Below are 13,265 nucleotides of genomic sequence, written 5' to 3'. Positions count from 1 at the left end.
CACTCTCTTCCTCTGATACCTCTCACTTCCATCCACATGGGAATCCTGACAGAATTAGAGAAGAGATCTAAGAGTTACAAATGTCTTTGTGGTGGCGTGTGCTCCTTGGGTATATGCTCAGGGGTGCTACAATTGGGTCATATGATATTGCTATTAAAAAAATTTTATTTACATCTATTTATTTATCTATTTACCTATTTACTTATTTACTTACTTACTTATTTAGTGTGTGTGTGTGGGGGTAGGATGTGCACACATGCCAGGGAGTATGTGTGGAAGTCAGAGTACAGCTCACAGGAATTAGTTCTGTCCTTCTATCATGTGGCTCCTAGGGATTGGACGTAGGTCATCAAGTTTGATAGCAAGTGCCATGACCCCACTAAGCTGTCTTTCTTGCCCCCTTTGGCTTTGAACTTCTGGAGAAAACTTCATACTGGTTTTCGTAGTGACTGCTTGTTTACACTCCTCTCAACAGTGAATGGGGCCTTCTTTCTCTGCATCCTCACCAGCACTGTCTCTTTTTTTATGACAACCGTTCTGACTGGGGTGAGATGGAACTCAAAGTAGTTTTAATTCTCATTTCTCTGATGGCTAAGGATGTTGCACATTAAAAAAAATACATATTGGGCATTCATTTATCTTCTTTTGAAAACAGTCTTTTCATTTCATTAGCCCATTTGTTGACTGGCAGTTTTGTTGATTGGCAGTTTTTTGCTTGTTTAATTTATCACAATAAGAAGGAAATGGAACGAGCCATCAACAGATGAATGGATAATGAAATTGTGGTTTGTATAACCAGTTGAATTTTATTCAGTAGTAGAGAAAAATAAAATAATGAACGTTGCAAGAAAATGAATAGATATGAAAAATATATTAAGTGAGGTGACCCAGAGTCAAAAACACAAATATTGAATGTTCTCTCTCTATGGGGATCCCAGCTTATAGTGTGTGTGTGTGTGTGTGTGTGTGTGTGTACGGACATATGCTATGAAACCACTGAGGAGCCTGCAGAAAAGAGGATTGAGGAGATTTCAAACAAGTGACAGGATGGGAGTTAAGGAGACTATGGAGCCAGCAGAGTAGGGATCAGTCAGGGAGACAGGAGAGACATGGGGAAGAGAATTAATAAAAATAAAGTTTGTTTGAAAGTGCTGTAATGAAACTTAGTATTATGTGTATTAATTTAAAGTTTTCAATAAATACTTGAGTGGACAGGTCTTGGCAAGGAGAATGGCAGGTAATAGACTTGATCTCTGCTCTCCATCTGTGAGGTGCTGGGCTTTCTAGAACAGGGGTTCTTCACTTCTTTGTGCTCATAACTCTCTTTCACCTGGGAAATGTTTACGTGAGCCCAGGTATATGGGAATGTCCAGATCAGTAAGTACTGAGGATACATCATTCAAAATTTATTTAAAAACAATGATTGGATATGCATAGAATTTTACTACTCATCAAAGAGAAGAGCAAATGTGCATATTAATGATACACACATGCTTGTTTATATATCTCAATATTTCAAGGATATGCTAATGAGATGCATGCTGAAGAGTGATAGTAGGGAAATATCACAAGTCTCTCCTTCCTGTAAATCAAGCCACTGTTATTTCTTTAAAGGCAGAAAATGTTATTATGGTAAGAATACTCTGATTCATTAACATATAGTGTTCGGGATCTGAACTGAGGATCTGGGGGTGGGGCAGAGCTCCTTGCCCATGTGTGGTGTGATAGCGTGCTCAGTGCCCAGTGGGCATGCTGTGTGTGCAGAGCCAGGGCTGCTGCAGTGAAGTCCTGAGGTGTGGTGTGGGCAGACACGAAACACTCAGGCATACTGCACACTTGATTTTGAACCAAGTTTGGGGTCCTGTATGTTCCCCAAACCTTGACTGTGGCCTGACTTCTCAAGCCCTCCATGTTTGTGTGTGAGGACCCAGATGGAGTCACTGCCTGTAGTTTAAGAAGCTGGAAGACACAGAGGTGAAAGCCGGAGGTGACTGAGTAAAGATCAACATGGTCTTTCACTAAAGGACACAGACAGCAGGAAGACATCTTTGGGGTAGAACAGAACTGCCTCTGTGTGCCACAGCGGATTTGGTAAAAGGGTAGTTTTCTAAGTGATTGGTGTTCATTTTGTTATCTGAGGCATTGATTCAGTTAAAGGAGATGACTATTTCTGGTCACTTCACTTAGTTTTACAAGCATTGCTTGTTGGTGTTCACTATTGTCACCTTCCCCCCTTTGGCCCTGTAATGTTACTTGTATACATGTTTAGAGGGCTGATCATTTGGTTTTGGATAATTAGTTGGTATGCTCTTCCTAAGGAAGACGATTTCTTCCACTCTACGTTCATTAGTTGCCAGTGGTTCTTTGTCTAGGATTGAGGACCCATGAGCTTTCCCCATCCACACTGGTATTGGTATGCATATTGGTGTTGTTCTTGTTCAGGTAGCCATGTTAGTTAGACTTCATGGGTTTAGCTTCTGACATTTTGTGAGGCACAATCTCACAGCAAACTCCCTGTTCTGTGACTCTTACAATCTCTCTGCCCTCTTAAGCATGTGGACACAAAAGAAATGCCCATAAGAGGTAGTTTTGTTCATGTGTCATTGTGGTTAAGCCTCCTCTGGAAGCGGTCTTTCTCCTCTCAATTTTTCTGTGGATCTTTATCAGAATTACAAGATTGTGCTAAGATTTGCGTGCCTTAATTCTGTTTAACCTCCCTCTTTCTGGTTCACAGGGGGCAGCCCTGAAGTACTTGCCGACGATCGTCAATGATGTGAAGTTGGTGTTTGATCCCAAGGAGCTCAGGTAATTGTCCTGGAAACAAATGCTGGCCACGTGCTGCTTTTTGTCAGAGCATTCAGTTTGGAGGATGCTCTAGGCTGCCTCATCCCTACAGAGGTCAATGCCCTGGATTGGGTGGAATGGATACGACTGATTTGCCTTTTTGTAGAGAGGGCTTTACCTGCCAACAGCCACTATTTTGTTGTTGTTGTTGTTGGAAAATGGTTTACAGTACAATGGGACTATGGCCCAATGTTGTTTTAGTTTGTCTGGCTGTTCCTGTGATAAAATACCCTGACAAAAACAACATGAGGGAGAAAGTGTTTATTATGGCTCACAGTTCAAGGTACAGCCCATCATGGCAGGGAACCCTCTGAGGAGGTGGCCACTGATCATTCAGAGTGGAATGTTAGTCTAGAGACCAGGTTTTCCCTTCTTGGGTTATGCCCCCTTTCAGTCTTCTTTGTTGCGTAAGCTGCAGATCCTGTGGCTTTCTGACAAGTTCTTTGATGGACGTTTAGCCTTTGATCCCACGTGTGAGCCCCAGCAGCCCGGTCCATCTCTGCTTTATGTTTGTTTGAGGTTTGACACAATGAACCATGTGCAGGAAATGGCACCGTTTGTACTAACCAGACCCTCCAAATATCTGTGAGGGGACATTTGTCCCTGAGGGGTCATCTTTCCTTCACTTTATATCCACCCTAAGCCATTAATGTCTTGAAATTGAAGGGCAAGGGGGCTCCTGGGCAGCACTCTCTCTGATTTGCCTGAGATTTAGTGTCCAACAGGGACACACTTATTTTCTGCTTCCAGGACCCTGACATTCGGGTTCTAGCTTAGCAGCCTCCAAGTGATGAAAGAGAAACCTATGTGATCCAGATGTTGGTTTGCTCAGCTGTGTCTCTGCAAAGTCCTTTTCTTGGAGCATGATTTTAAAAAGGATGGTCCCTGGACAAGCAGCACCCATGGCCCCAGTACTTATTAGAAGCCAAACCCCAAGCTCTTCCTGAATCTTCTTAGTTAGACATGGTTGCCTAGTGTCTGGTTTCCATTAACCCTCAAGGGATTCCGATAGACGTTTGAGATGCACAGGGCTGGAGACAGTGAGAGAAAGTGGAGAGAGTTGTTTGGTGGGAGCCAGAGCCATATTCAGTGGAGGGACACCAACCCTGCTTGTGGTTGGCAGTTGTGCTGTGTGCTTGGAGCTCTGGGGAAGACCTATTTCCCCTGGGCTGCCTGCCTTCACTCGCTGCTCAGTGCCTAAATGTGCCTCATTAATGCCTTCTATACCAAGTTTTACAAATGACATTAAAATATCTCTCTCTCTCTCTCTCTCTCTCTCTCTCTCTCTCTCTCTCTCTCTCTCTCTCTCTGTCCAAGTAAGCATTTTTTCTTCACAGTCAGCTTCTAAACTGAAGGCGTCTTGTTTTCCTGATATAATGTCTTATATAATTATGTAATTAGGAGTGACTTTCATGGCATACTTTCCCATGCTGGCCCACCATTTATTTCGGCTACAACAACATGCATCTCTCCTCGTACAAAGTAGGCTTCACAAAACAATGTTCATGCATCAGTCAGTTAGCCTCTGTGATAATGCCAGCGCACTGGTTTGATGTTAGCCTAAATCTGCTTGTCCTTGGTAACTAAGCTGGCGAGTACCTCAGATTCAATGCCTGCTTGGTCGTTTTGATTACAGATAACATACCCTAGCTGATTGTGCCCAGTTTTTTACCCTTGTAGAATATGCTAATAAGATTTTTGGGCAGTTTCTCCTTTTTTGAGTGCTTACAAGTTTTGTATATATGTGTATATTGAACACAGGGTAATGTGTTTTTCCATTTTCAGGAAATTCTCAAGTGGCCACACACCTTTCCTTTCCTACCCATATAGCCCGAAGGATCTAATTTCTTTATACCCTTACCAGCACTTACCATTGTATGTAATTTGAATCATAGCCACTCTGTGGTAAGAACCAATGTTTTAAAACACAGATTCCCAGGATAAGATTCGGGCCTGGCTTTTGTAAAGGCCCCTAGCAAACCTGGTCTTGACATTTCAGGGCTATTTCCTACCCTGGTGATTCTGCACCACCTTGGGACGGAGTGGGGTGCTGGGGCTGGCCATGCTTCTGAACCATGTCACTTGCGTTTCTCCTCGTAGCAAAATGTTCACAGAATTCATCCTGAATGTCCCTGCGGGCTTGCTGACCGTCCAGAAGCTCTACTGCTTGATTGAGATTGTTCATAGTGACCTCTTCACACAGCATGGTGAGTGGATCCCCGGGAATTAGGAAATTGTCTGATTGTTCAGTCCGTTCTCTTCGTCGGCCCTAAGGAGGAGAGGTGGTTTGCAATTAAAACAGCTTGGTTGCTCTAGGCAGGGCTCAGCCCTTTCAAGAGAATGGCAGCTGTCCTAAGGTATAGGTAACAGGCCATTGAGAGTGGAGGTGAAAGTGTTTGTAATTTGGGAGCACATCAGAGCCCTGTATAATCAGCATACATTGTAGCTCTTAAAATGGGCCATTGTCTGTCCTGGGGAGGCAATCACTTACATCCTTGAAATGATTGCATGGGGGAAAAATATCTAGTTTTCTGTAAATTTAGAAGTAATGGCTCTATCCTGTTCTAACTCCTGGTTTTTGACAGGGCTTCCTCCAATCCTGTTCAGAGCCAGGAGGGCCCTAAGGACTCCTGCATCCCATGGAACCTTCTATTCCTCTTCATTAGCTTCTCCATCCTTTTCGTTAATCATTCTCTATTCGGACAGATTGAATTAATATTTTACACCTGCCAAGCAATTTTATTGAAAGCGCAAAACCTTTGCATAATCTCTAACCGCCCTCATTTATCGGAGCCGACTTGAGGTCTAGTGGGTGACAGCCTGTCTGTTGTAACACAGATTTATTCTTTTCTGTTTGTGACCAGACATTTGGTGGCTCTGTTCTTTTCCTTCTGTCCCCAGGCACAGCACTGTTTCTTCTTTTCCTTGGGCTGTTTTGGTGATAGAGCAGCCCTGGATGGAAAGCGCCCTGAGTTAGTCCTGCTGGACCTGACCAGGAGCTCAGTGCACCTGGCTGGGCCACTGTGCCACTGGGTGTCTTTGCTGCTCTTGTCTTTTTTGGTTTTACTCTTAAGAATGTACTGGAATGTGTACTTGTATGGAGGGGGGAAAATGTCTATCCTTCATCTGGGTGGGAGTTTTCCACCCCCTTGCCCGAAAAAGGGTGAGACCAAATGTAGGTGGCTTTCTGAAGCTCTTTCCCTCACACTCGTCTCTGGGGCAGAATCCCTTTATTTCATTTATAAAAGTCCTATTGTCAAGGACTTGAATCACATGATCTAAATTGAGCACTTAGTTCTGATTTCCATAATTCAGGCATTTACTCAAGGACTGAGTCTTGAATGGTGTGATTGCTTAGGTGTCTTCAGAAGCTACAGGATGCCATGGGGCCCATAGAAAGTTGCTAAGAAGATGACCACTGGGGACATTGCAAGCGGGTGTTCCCATGGTGACTACAACCGAAGCCATAGCAAATACATCCCTGTCCCAATTTATATTTAAGTCTTATTAGGTTCATTATTAGAGAAATGTGCCAGCCGGGCAGTGGTGGCACATGCCTTTAATCCCAGCAGTAGGGAGGCAGAGCCAAGCAGATCTCTGTGAGTTTGAGGCCAGCCTGGTCTACAGAGCAAGATCGAGGACAGGCACCAAAACTACAGAGAAACCCTGTCTTGGAAAAAAATAAATAACTAAAAATTAAAATTAAAAAAATAATAATAATAAAATAAAATGAAATAGAGATGTGCCACCACCTTTCCCATATATGTATGCATTCTCCCTTCAATATCTCCACACTCCCACATACTCCACCCACATTCCTCTGCCCCTCCCACCACTCATACAGGTACCTGGCACCCCTTCGTTTCTTGTTGCTGAGATAAAATATCTTAACAAAAGCAACTTAGGTGAGAAAGGGTTCATCTTAATGCACAGGTCAAGCATACAGTCCTCCCTGGTGGAGAGCTCAAGGCAGCTGGTCACGTTGCATCCACAGTCAGGAAGCAGAGGTGAGTGAGTCCTGGTACACAGCTCATTTTCTCCCCTTCATGTAATCTAGGACCCGAGTCCAGAGAACCGTGCTGCCCACCTTCAGTGTGGGTCTTCCCACCTCATTTAACCTAATCAGCACAGTCCCCTCACAGGTGTGCCTGGAGGCTTGTCTCCTAGGTCCTGTCAAGTTGACAGTTAACACTTGCCCTCAGACCCCCAAAGCCCTTTCTTACCCCTCATCACTCTGTGTCTCATTCTCTAGTCCCCACACCAGCCCTGTATTCCTAGACATATAACACCCCATTCACACAGCACAGATCCCCCAATCACCACCAAATGCTAATCAGCAATATCTTCACTGAATGAATACTTGTTGCCAAAAGAACAGAGATAGCCTCCCCCTCTGGATTACGAAATTTATTTGGGAATTTCAGAGCACAGCAGAAGGACTGTATGCTCTACTCTAAGTGGTGTGTGTGTGTTCAAAGAGGTGAATGCTTAAACACAAATACTAAGAGAATCACAGGAGGTATTTGGGAAAAAAAATTGCCCTTGGCTACAGTGAGTAGTACCAGTGGCTTCATTGCTGACTGTTGACAAGTGTGGAAATGTGTTTATGGAAGTACTTCTGTGTGAAGTTTTGCTGGCCTCTGTGCAGGCTCCTGGCTATGGCAGTTTTCCATCCCAGTCACCGTGAGGCAATCTTGTGTATAAACATCTCCTTCCTTCCTTTCTGGTTTGATTTACTTGTTTTTGCTTTGAATTGACACAATAGATTCCATTTTGATTCTAAAAAGGTTCACCTCCTCCTCACTATTTTTCCCCCTGGAAATGTTGTTGATCAATGTATTTAGACTTTGATTATCTGTCACTGCTGGGGTGGACACCCTAGTTGCTCATCTCAACCATATCAAGGCAACAGTGACTAGTGATGGAGAGTCAGAGTCGTGCTCACGTCAGTCACACTTGAGCCAGAAAGAGGCCAAACTGGAGTAGGTCTCAGTATGTCTTCCCTGGAATCCATGGTTACGTTCAGCCTGCCTGTAGTGGAAGCATGGGACATGGCTGGGTTATCTTTTCAGAACAGTGGCACTTCTTCAGAATGGTGACACATAACAGGTACAGAGTTAGTGGAAAGTACAAAACAAAGTCCACCGGAACTAGGAAACATAATGTTTACCTTTCAGATTATATTAATTTTAACCAAAGATAGTCAAAGGAAAACTAGTTGTGAATTATATAGCTTATTGTTCCCAGAAAGTTGTATTAGAGGTCTTCCCGACCCTACCCCACCAGTGAATCTGGTTCTAAATGTTTCAAAGAGGAATCAAAACTATGGTTGAAAAGGATATAATATTCATAGTTTAAAGTTTGATGAGAGTTTGGCAATTGACATGGTTTAGTTATTTTTATTGCACATATCATTTTAAGATAATGGTCATGACTGACAGCCTCACACTAGGACCTTCAGGCTTTTATAAATTTTATATGATCTTTAGAACATTTGCATTAAAAATAAATATCAAGCATCATGGGAAAGTAATAGTCATTTATTTAGCCAGAGTTCTAAAATAATCACTCAAAAGACTTTAAAACAAATATATACTTAATAAGCCTCCACTCTTGCTTATACCTGTAATCCTACCACTCTGGAGGCTGAGGCAGAAGGATTGACATCCCACATCCAGATATTGCCATTCTAGGATGATAGTCTGGATGACAGTGAGTGTGATGCCCCCCTCAAACTAAGTAACTAACTAACTAAGTAACTAACTAACTAACTAACTAACTAACTAACTAACTAACTAACTAACAAAAACCAAACAAAGCCAGCCAACCAACCAGCTGTACACACAGAACAGCACAGCAGCAGCAACAGCCACTTATAAACTTCCTTAAGATTCCATGTCTTACCCAGGCCTGATGGCCATGCCTTTAATCCCAAGACTCTGGAGGCAGAGACAGCTGGATCTCTGTGAGTTCCAGGACAGCCTGGTTTACAAAGTGAGTTCCAGGACAGCCAGGGCTGTTACACAGAGAAACACTTTGCGTCTCTGAGGGGTGGAAATCCATGTTTTTATGAAAAGTATAATAGAGATATTGGAAATCATCTTGATAAAACACAATCTTTGGGCAGATCTATAACAAGGAAATTTGTTGGTTTAAATACTCAGAACTGAATTTTTTTTTTTTTGTTTTTTTGTTTTTTTGTTTTTCGAGACAGGGTTTCTCTGTGTAGCTTTGTACCTTTCCTGGAACTCGCTTTGTAGACCAGGATGGCCTCGAACTCACAGAGATCCGCCTGCCTCTGCCTCCCGAGTGCTGGGATTAAAGGCGTGCGCCACCACCGCCCGGCCACATTTAGCCTTTTGAAAAGAACATATGAAGACAAGTGTGTTTTAATTTGCATTTAGAAATATTTTCCTTAATTTATTCATTTTAAGCAAATATTCATGGTTTACTTAAGAAAACTGAGAAATATCATAAGCTTACTCACAACTTTTTTCCCCCCAATGGAAAAACTCAACATGCCCGTTCTCTTCTTGATAGACAGGAGGCTATGGTCACTGTCATATTCTCATCTGTGCATTTATTCTTCCATCACACTTACAGTTGTGCTTTTGGTTTCTGAGGGAGGGTCTTAATATGCAGCCCAGGCTGGCCTAGAACTCAGCTTCTGTGCTGGGACTGCAGGCTCAAAGCACTGTCCTTGGCATGTTTATGACCATAAACATCCAACAGAGGTCAAGGTAGCCCCGCCCAGCCATGAAATACAGGCAAGCCTGTTTGTGAACAGTCCAGAAAACAACTTTATTTTTAACCTACCAACAATTTGGTGAGACAGAGTAATACAGAATACAAACTCACTTGTCTATATAGTTGAGTCTGCGCTATATTAATGAAGGTAATATGGAACTAGTTACGTTTGCCTGTCTTAGAACAGCATTATCTGGTGAGGCTGTCCCCAGAGTAACTTGGATTATAAAGGATTATATATCTTCTGTCTGTAACCCTTTCCTCACTCTCCATTCTTGCAGTCTCAAGTTTAAGAGCCTGCATTTTAGTTAGGACTAACTGAAATTGAAAAAAAAAAGTTCCAAGCAACATTGAATAATAAAAATTATTTTGCCAGATGTGATGGCATACTGCTTATCACTTGGCAGGTAGAGGAAGTAGTGTCATGAGTTCAAGGTTGTTCTTAGCTACATGTGAGTTTAAGCCCATGCTAGGCCATGTGAGAGACTTTGAAAACAAATGAACACACAAAAATTATATAAAGTTGGCAAAAATCAACATGTACACATATAAAAGAACCATATTGAAAATTGGCAGAGGAAACAGAAAGATGGACAGATTTAAAGTCCTTCATATATGAATCCTGAAATTGTAGTTTAAGAATAATCTTAGGAATATTTACAGGAATTTTTAAATTAGATATATAGAAAAAAATGTTGCAGTACATAGGCAGCTGATGCAGGAGAATTGTTGTTGTATATGCTAGACCAACTTGGGCTACATAAGAAGAACCTGCCTCCAAAAGTATTAAGAGTTTAGAACCAAAAGAGATTTTGTCATAAAAAGGCTCTAAGATGTTACCCTGAGCTCAAGTATATTAAAAGGTTAAGGAGAAATTCCTGCTGGACCACAGTGCAGAGGCCAGGGGAACCTATTTCAAATCATTCCCAGGAATTCTGGGACCATCTTAGTGGGTTTGAATTGAATTCTGCCTAAAGCTGTTGCCAGGACCCAAGGCAAGGGTGAATTACTTTGACCCAGATTTGCTTATGAATGTTTGTATGTTTGCAGTAGCCTCTGTTGGAGTCTTTTGCGATACTTACCATCAGACTCTCTCTCTCCCTCTGTGTGTGTGTGTGTGTGTGTGTGTGTGTGTGTGTGTGTGTGTGTGTGTTTGTGTATATATTCATGTGTACACATGTGTGTGGAGGCCAAAGATCAACCTCAGGTGCTGTTTCTTATACTGTCCACTTTGTCTTTTCAATCAGGTTCTCTTGCTGGCCTAGAACTTGCTGATTTGTCTAGATTGGCTGGTTAGCAGGCCTGAGGGATCCACTTTTTCCTACTTCTCCAGGACTGGGATTAAAAAAAAAAACAAAACCAACATGCCACTATACACAGGTTTTTAGTGCAGGTTTGGGGGTATTCACCAGGTCCTCATGCTTGTATAGCAAGCTCTTCTGCTGAGGGAGCATCTCCCCAGCACCAGCCATCAAGCAGCCCCTGCCTAAGGACTCTCCCTTCCCCCCGGCCCGGCTTCATCTGCTTGCTGTGGGTTTTCATCGATGTGAGTCCCTTCATTTTGCTCCCCACAGCTCCTGTTTTCCACAGTCAGTGAATGTCAAAGGTCAATGAATGACAGGCACTCTGAAAATGACCCATGAACTGCCCTGGGCCTTCCCTGAGTGTTGGCAGGAGGAAGACCTTATTTACTTGTCTTTTGAGATTTTTATTGCAAAATTTGTACATGCCAATGTGGCTCAAGCCGAATAAGTAGCTAAACATGCACTCTCCAGTGAAAAACATTTAAAGCAGAACTTCTCCTGGGGATCTGTTTCAAGGGAAATCCTCCATCCCCCTGAGGGTTATCCTCTTTCTTCAGCTACGAGTAAGCTCGAAGGAGACCCCGCTGCTCATACCTGGTGCCCATCTCAGCCTGGCTGTTGGATGACTACCTGGTGCCCATCTCAGCCTGGCTGTTGGATGACTACCTGGTGCCCATCTCAGCCTGGCTGTTGGATGACTACCTGGTGCCCATCTCAGCCTGGTTGTTGGATGACTACCTGGTGCCCATCTCAGCCTGGCTGTTGGATGACAACCTGGTGCCCATCTCAGCCTGGCTGTTGGATGACTACATGTCTTCCCATTTAGCTGCACTATTTATTTCCACTCTTGTTTTTTATACACTATCTTGAATCCTTTTTGAACCAAACAGCATATAAATGAATGACTTGAGTTCATAAATGAGTTAATATTTTCCTTTCAAATACTCTATCTTTTTAAGTATAACTATGACTCTGTGTGTATGTGTATGCACACATGAATCTGTATATATGACATGAGTGTAAAGGCCAGAGGTCAACATCAGATACCCTCCTCCGTCACTCTTTACCTTGGTTTTTGAGACAGTCATCTCTCACTGAACTTGGAACTTGTTTCTTACATTATATGGTTCATTGACCACCCCACCCCCACTCCAGGTAGTATCCTGTCTCAGTCTCCCAGATCCGGGACTGACAGGTATACGTGACCATGCCCAGTTTTTTATGTGGGTGCTGGGTCCTCGTTGCTGGCAAGGCAAGCACTTTACTGAATGAGCCATCTATCCACTGCCTGGAATGTTGATGCCCATAGCAAGTTGTACCCAGCCTATATAAATCCAAAATGATCCCAGGCCAAGACAAAATCAGTCTGGAGCTTCTCATATTGCAGCCAATCAGCATCTGTCATCTGTGTTATAATCAGCTTTCCAAATGTGTCCTGAACACTGAGTGGCTGCCTCTGAGCCTTTTAGAATGCTTTGACCAATATGAAAATTCCCCTGTGCATGGGCTTTGTGTCGGGGTTGGAATAGCCTAGAAGGTGACTATTTTCCTCATTTGCAGGCTCTGGCCTTCTCTTGAGCAGCCAACTGCTGTCTTCTCTCCTTGTCAGGAAAGATGAACAGCTGAAATCCTCTGGTTGCTCTGTTCTCACAAAGATGCCATTACTTTTATAAAATAGTCCATGCCACATTTATATAAATATTTAAAGTCAAGCCATTTTGGGATGAGATATGGTAGCTGTGGTTCGTGCTTTCTTGTTTTTCCTGGGTCCTTACCCTTTTGTAGTAATTGGCTTTGCTGCCTGCGCTGTGGAACGTGCTACACTCCTGTGGACTGCCGTGTTTGGTGTGCTCCTGGTGACCAGTGATGGAATCCTTGAGGTCACTGGGAGCTCCAGCGCAGAGGCTACGTTTCAGCCTCTGTTGCCCCACACCATGAAAGACATTGTCCCCAGTTCTCCACTTCGCTGAGAACAAGAAAATTATTCAGTTTAGGCCCTAATTAAGATTGTTCTCTGGGAAAACATAGGTGCAAGCAGTCTTGAAGATGTGTTCCACACTCAGAATGGTGACCATATTTATAGATTCACACTCTCAAGGGGTTGCAGATTCCACCTCCTGCCAGTCAGGAATTCTAATCGGTGCCGGCTTGAGCTAAGTTATCTTGTGGGAAATGTCTGAGTACTGTCTTATTGTCTGGAGTGTTTGGGAGCAAGGAACATGTTTGCACAGATAGTCAGTGGGGTTGTTTTGCTATGTTGCCAGGAGTTGAAGTTTGGCCCAGTCCTATGGTCAGCATGCATGTAGGTGATAACCAGACAGCACACAGCTGCAAGAATCCTGCTTCACCTCAGTGAGTCACACACTCTTA

The 13,265-nt window shown here is 43.2% G+C and overlaps 1 protein-coding gene across 1 annotated transcript in view; it reads left to right on the top strand.

The window, feature by feature from the left end:
* The window catches only part of Dock1 (dedicator of cytokinesis 1), a 514,332-nt gene that overhangs the window by 183,596 nt on the left and 317,471 nt on the right, over positions 1-13,265 (top strand). The window contains exons 24-25 of the mRNA XM_059265078.1: positions 2,735-2,805; positions 4,945-5,051. Coding sequence (XP_059121061.1) covers positions 2,735-2,805; positions 4,945-5,051 — 178 coding nt within the window. The remainder of the gene's footprint in view (positions 1-2,734; positions 2,806-4,944; positions 5,052-13,265) is intronic.

The sequence above is a fragment of the Peromyscus eremicus genome, chromosome 1 (assembly GCF_949786415.1).
Source record: "Peromyscus eremicus chromosome 1, PerEre_H2_v1, whole genome shotgun sequence".
NCBI classification, from domain to species: domain Eukaryota; kingdom Metazoa; phylum Chordata; class Mammalia; order Rodentia; family Cricetidae; genus Peromyscus; species Peromyscus eremicus.
This window is presented reverse-complemented; position numbering and strand designations above follow the sequence as displayed.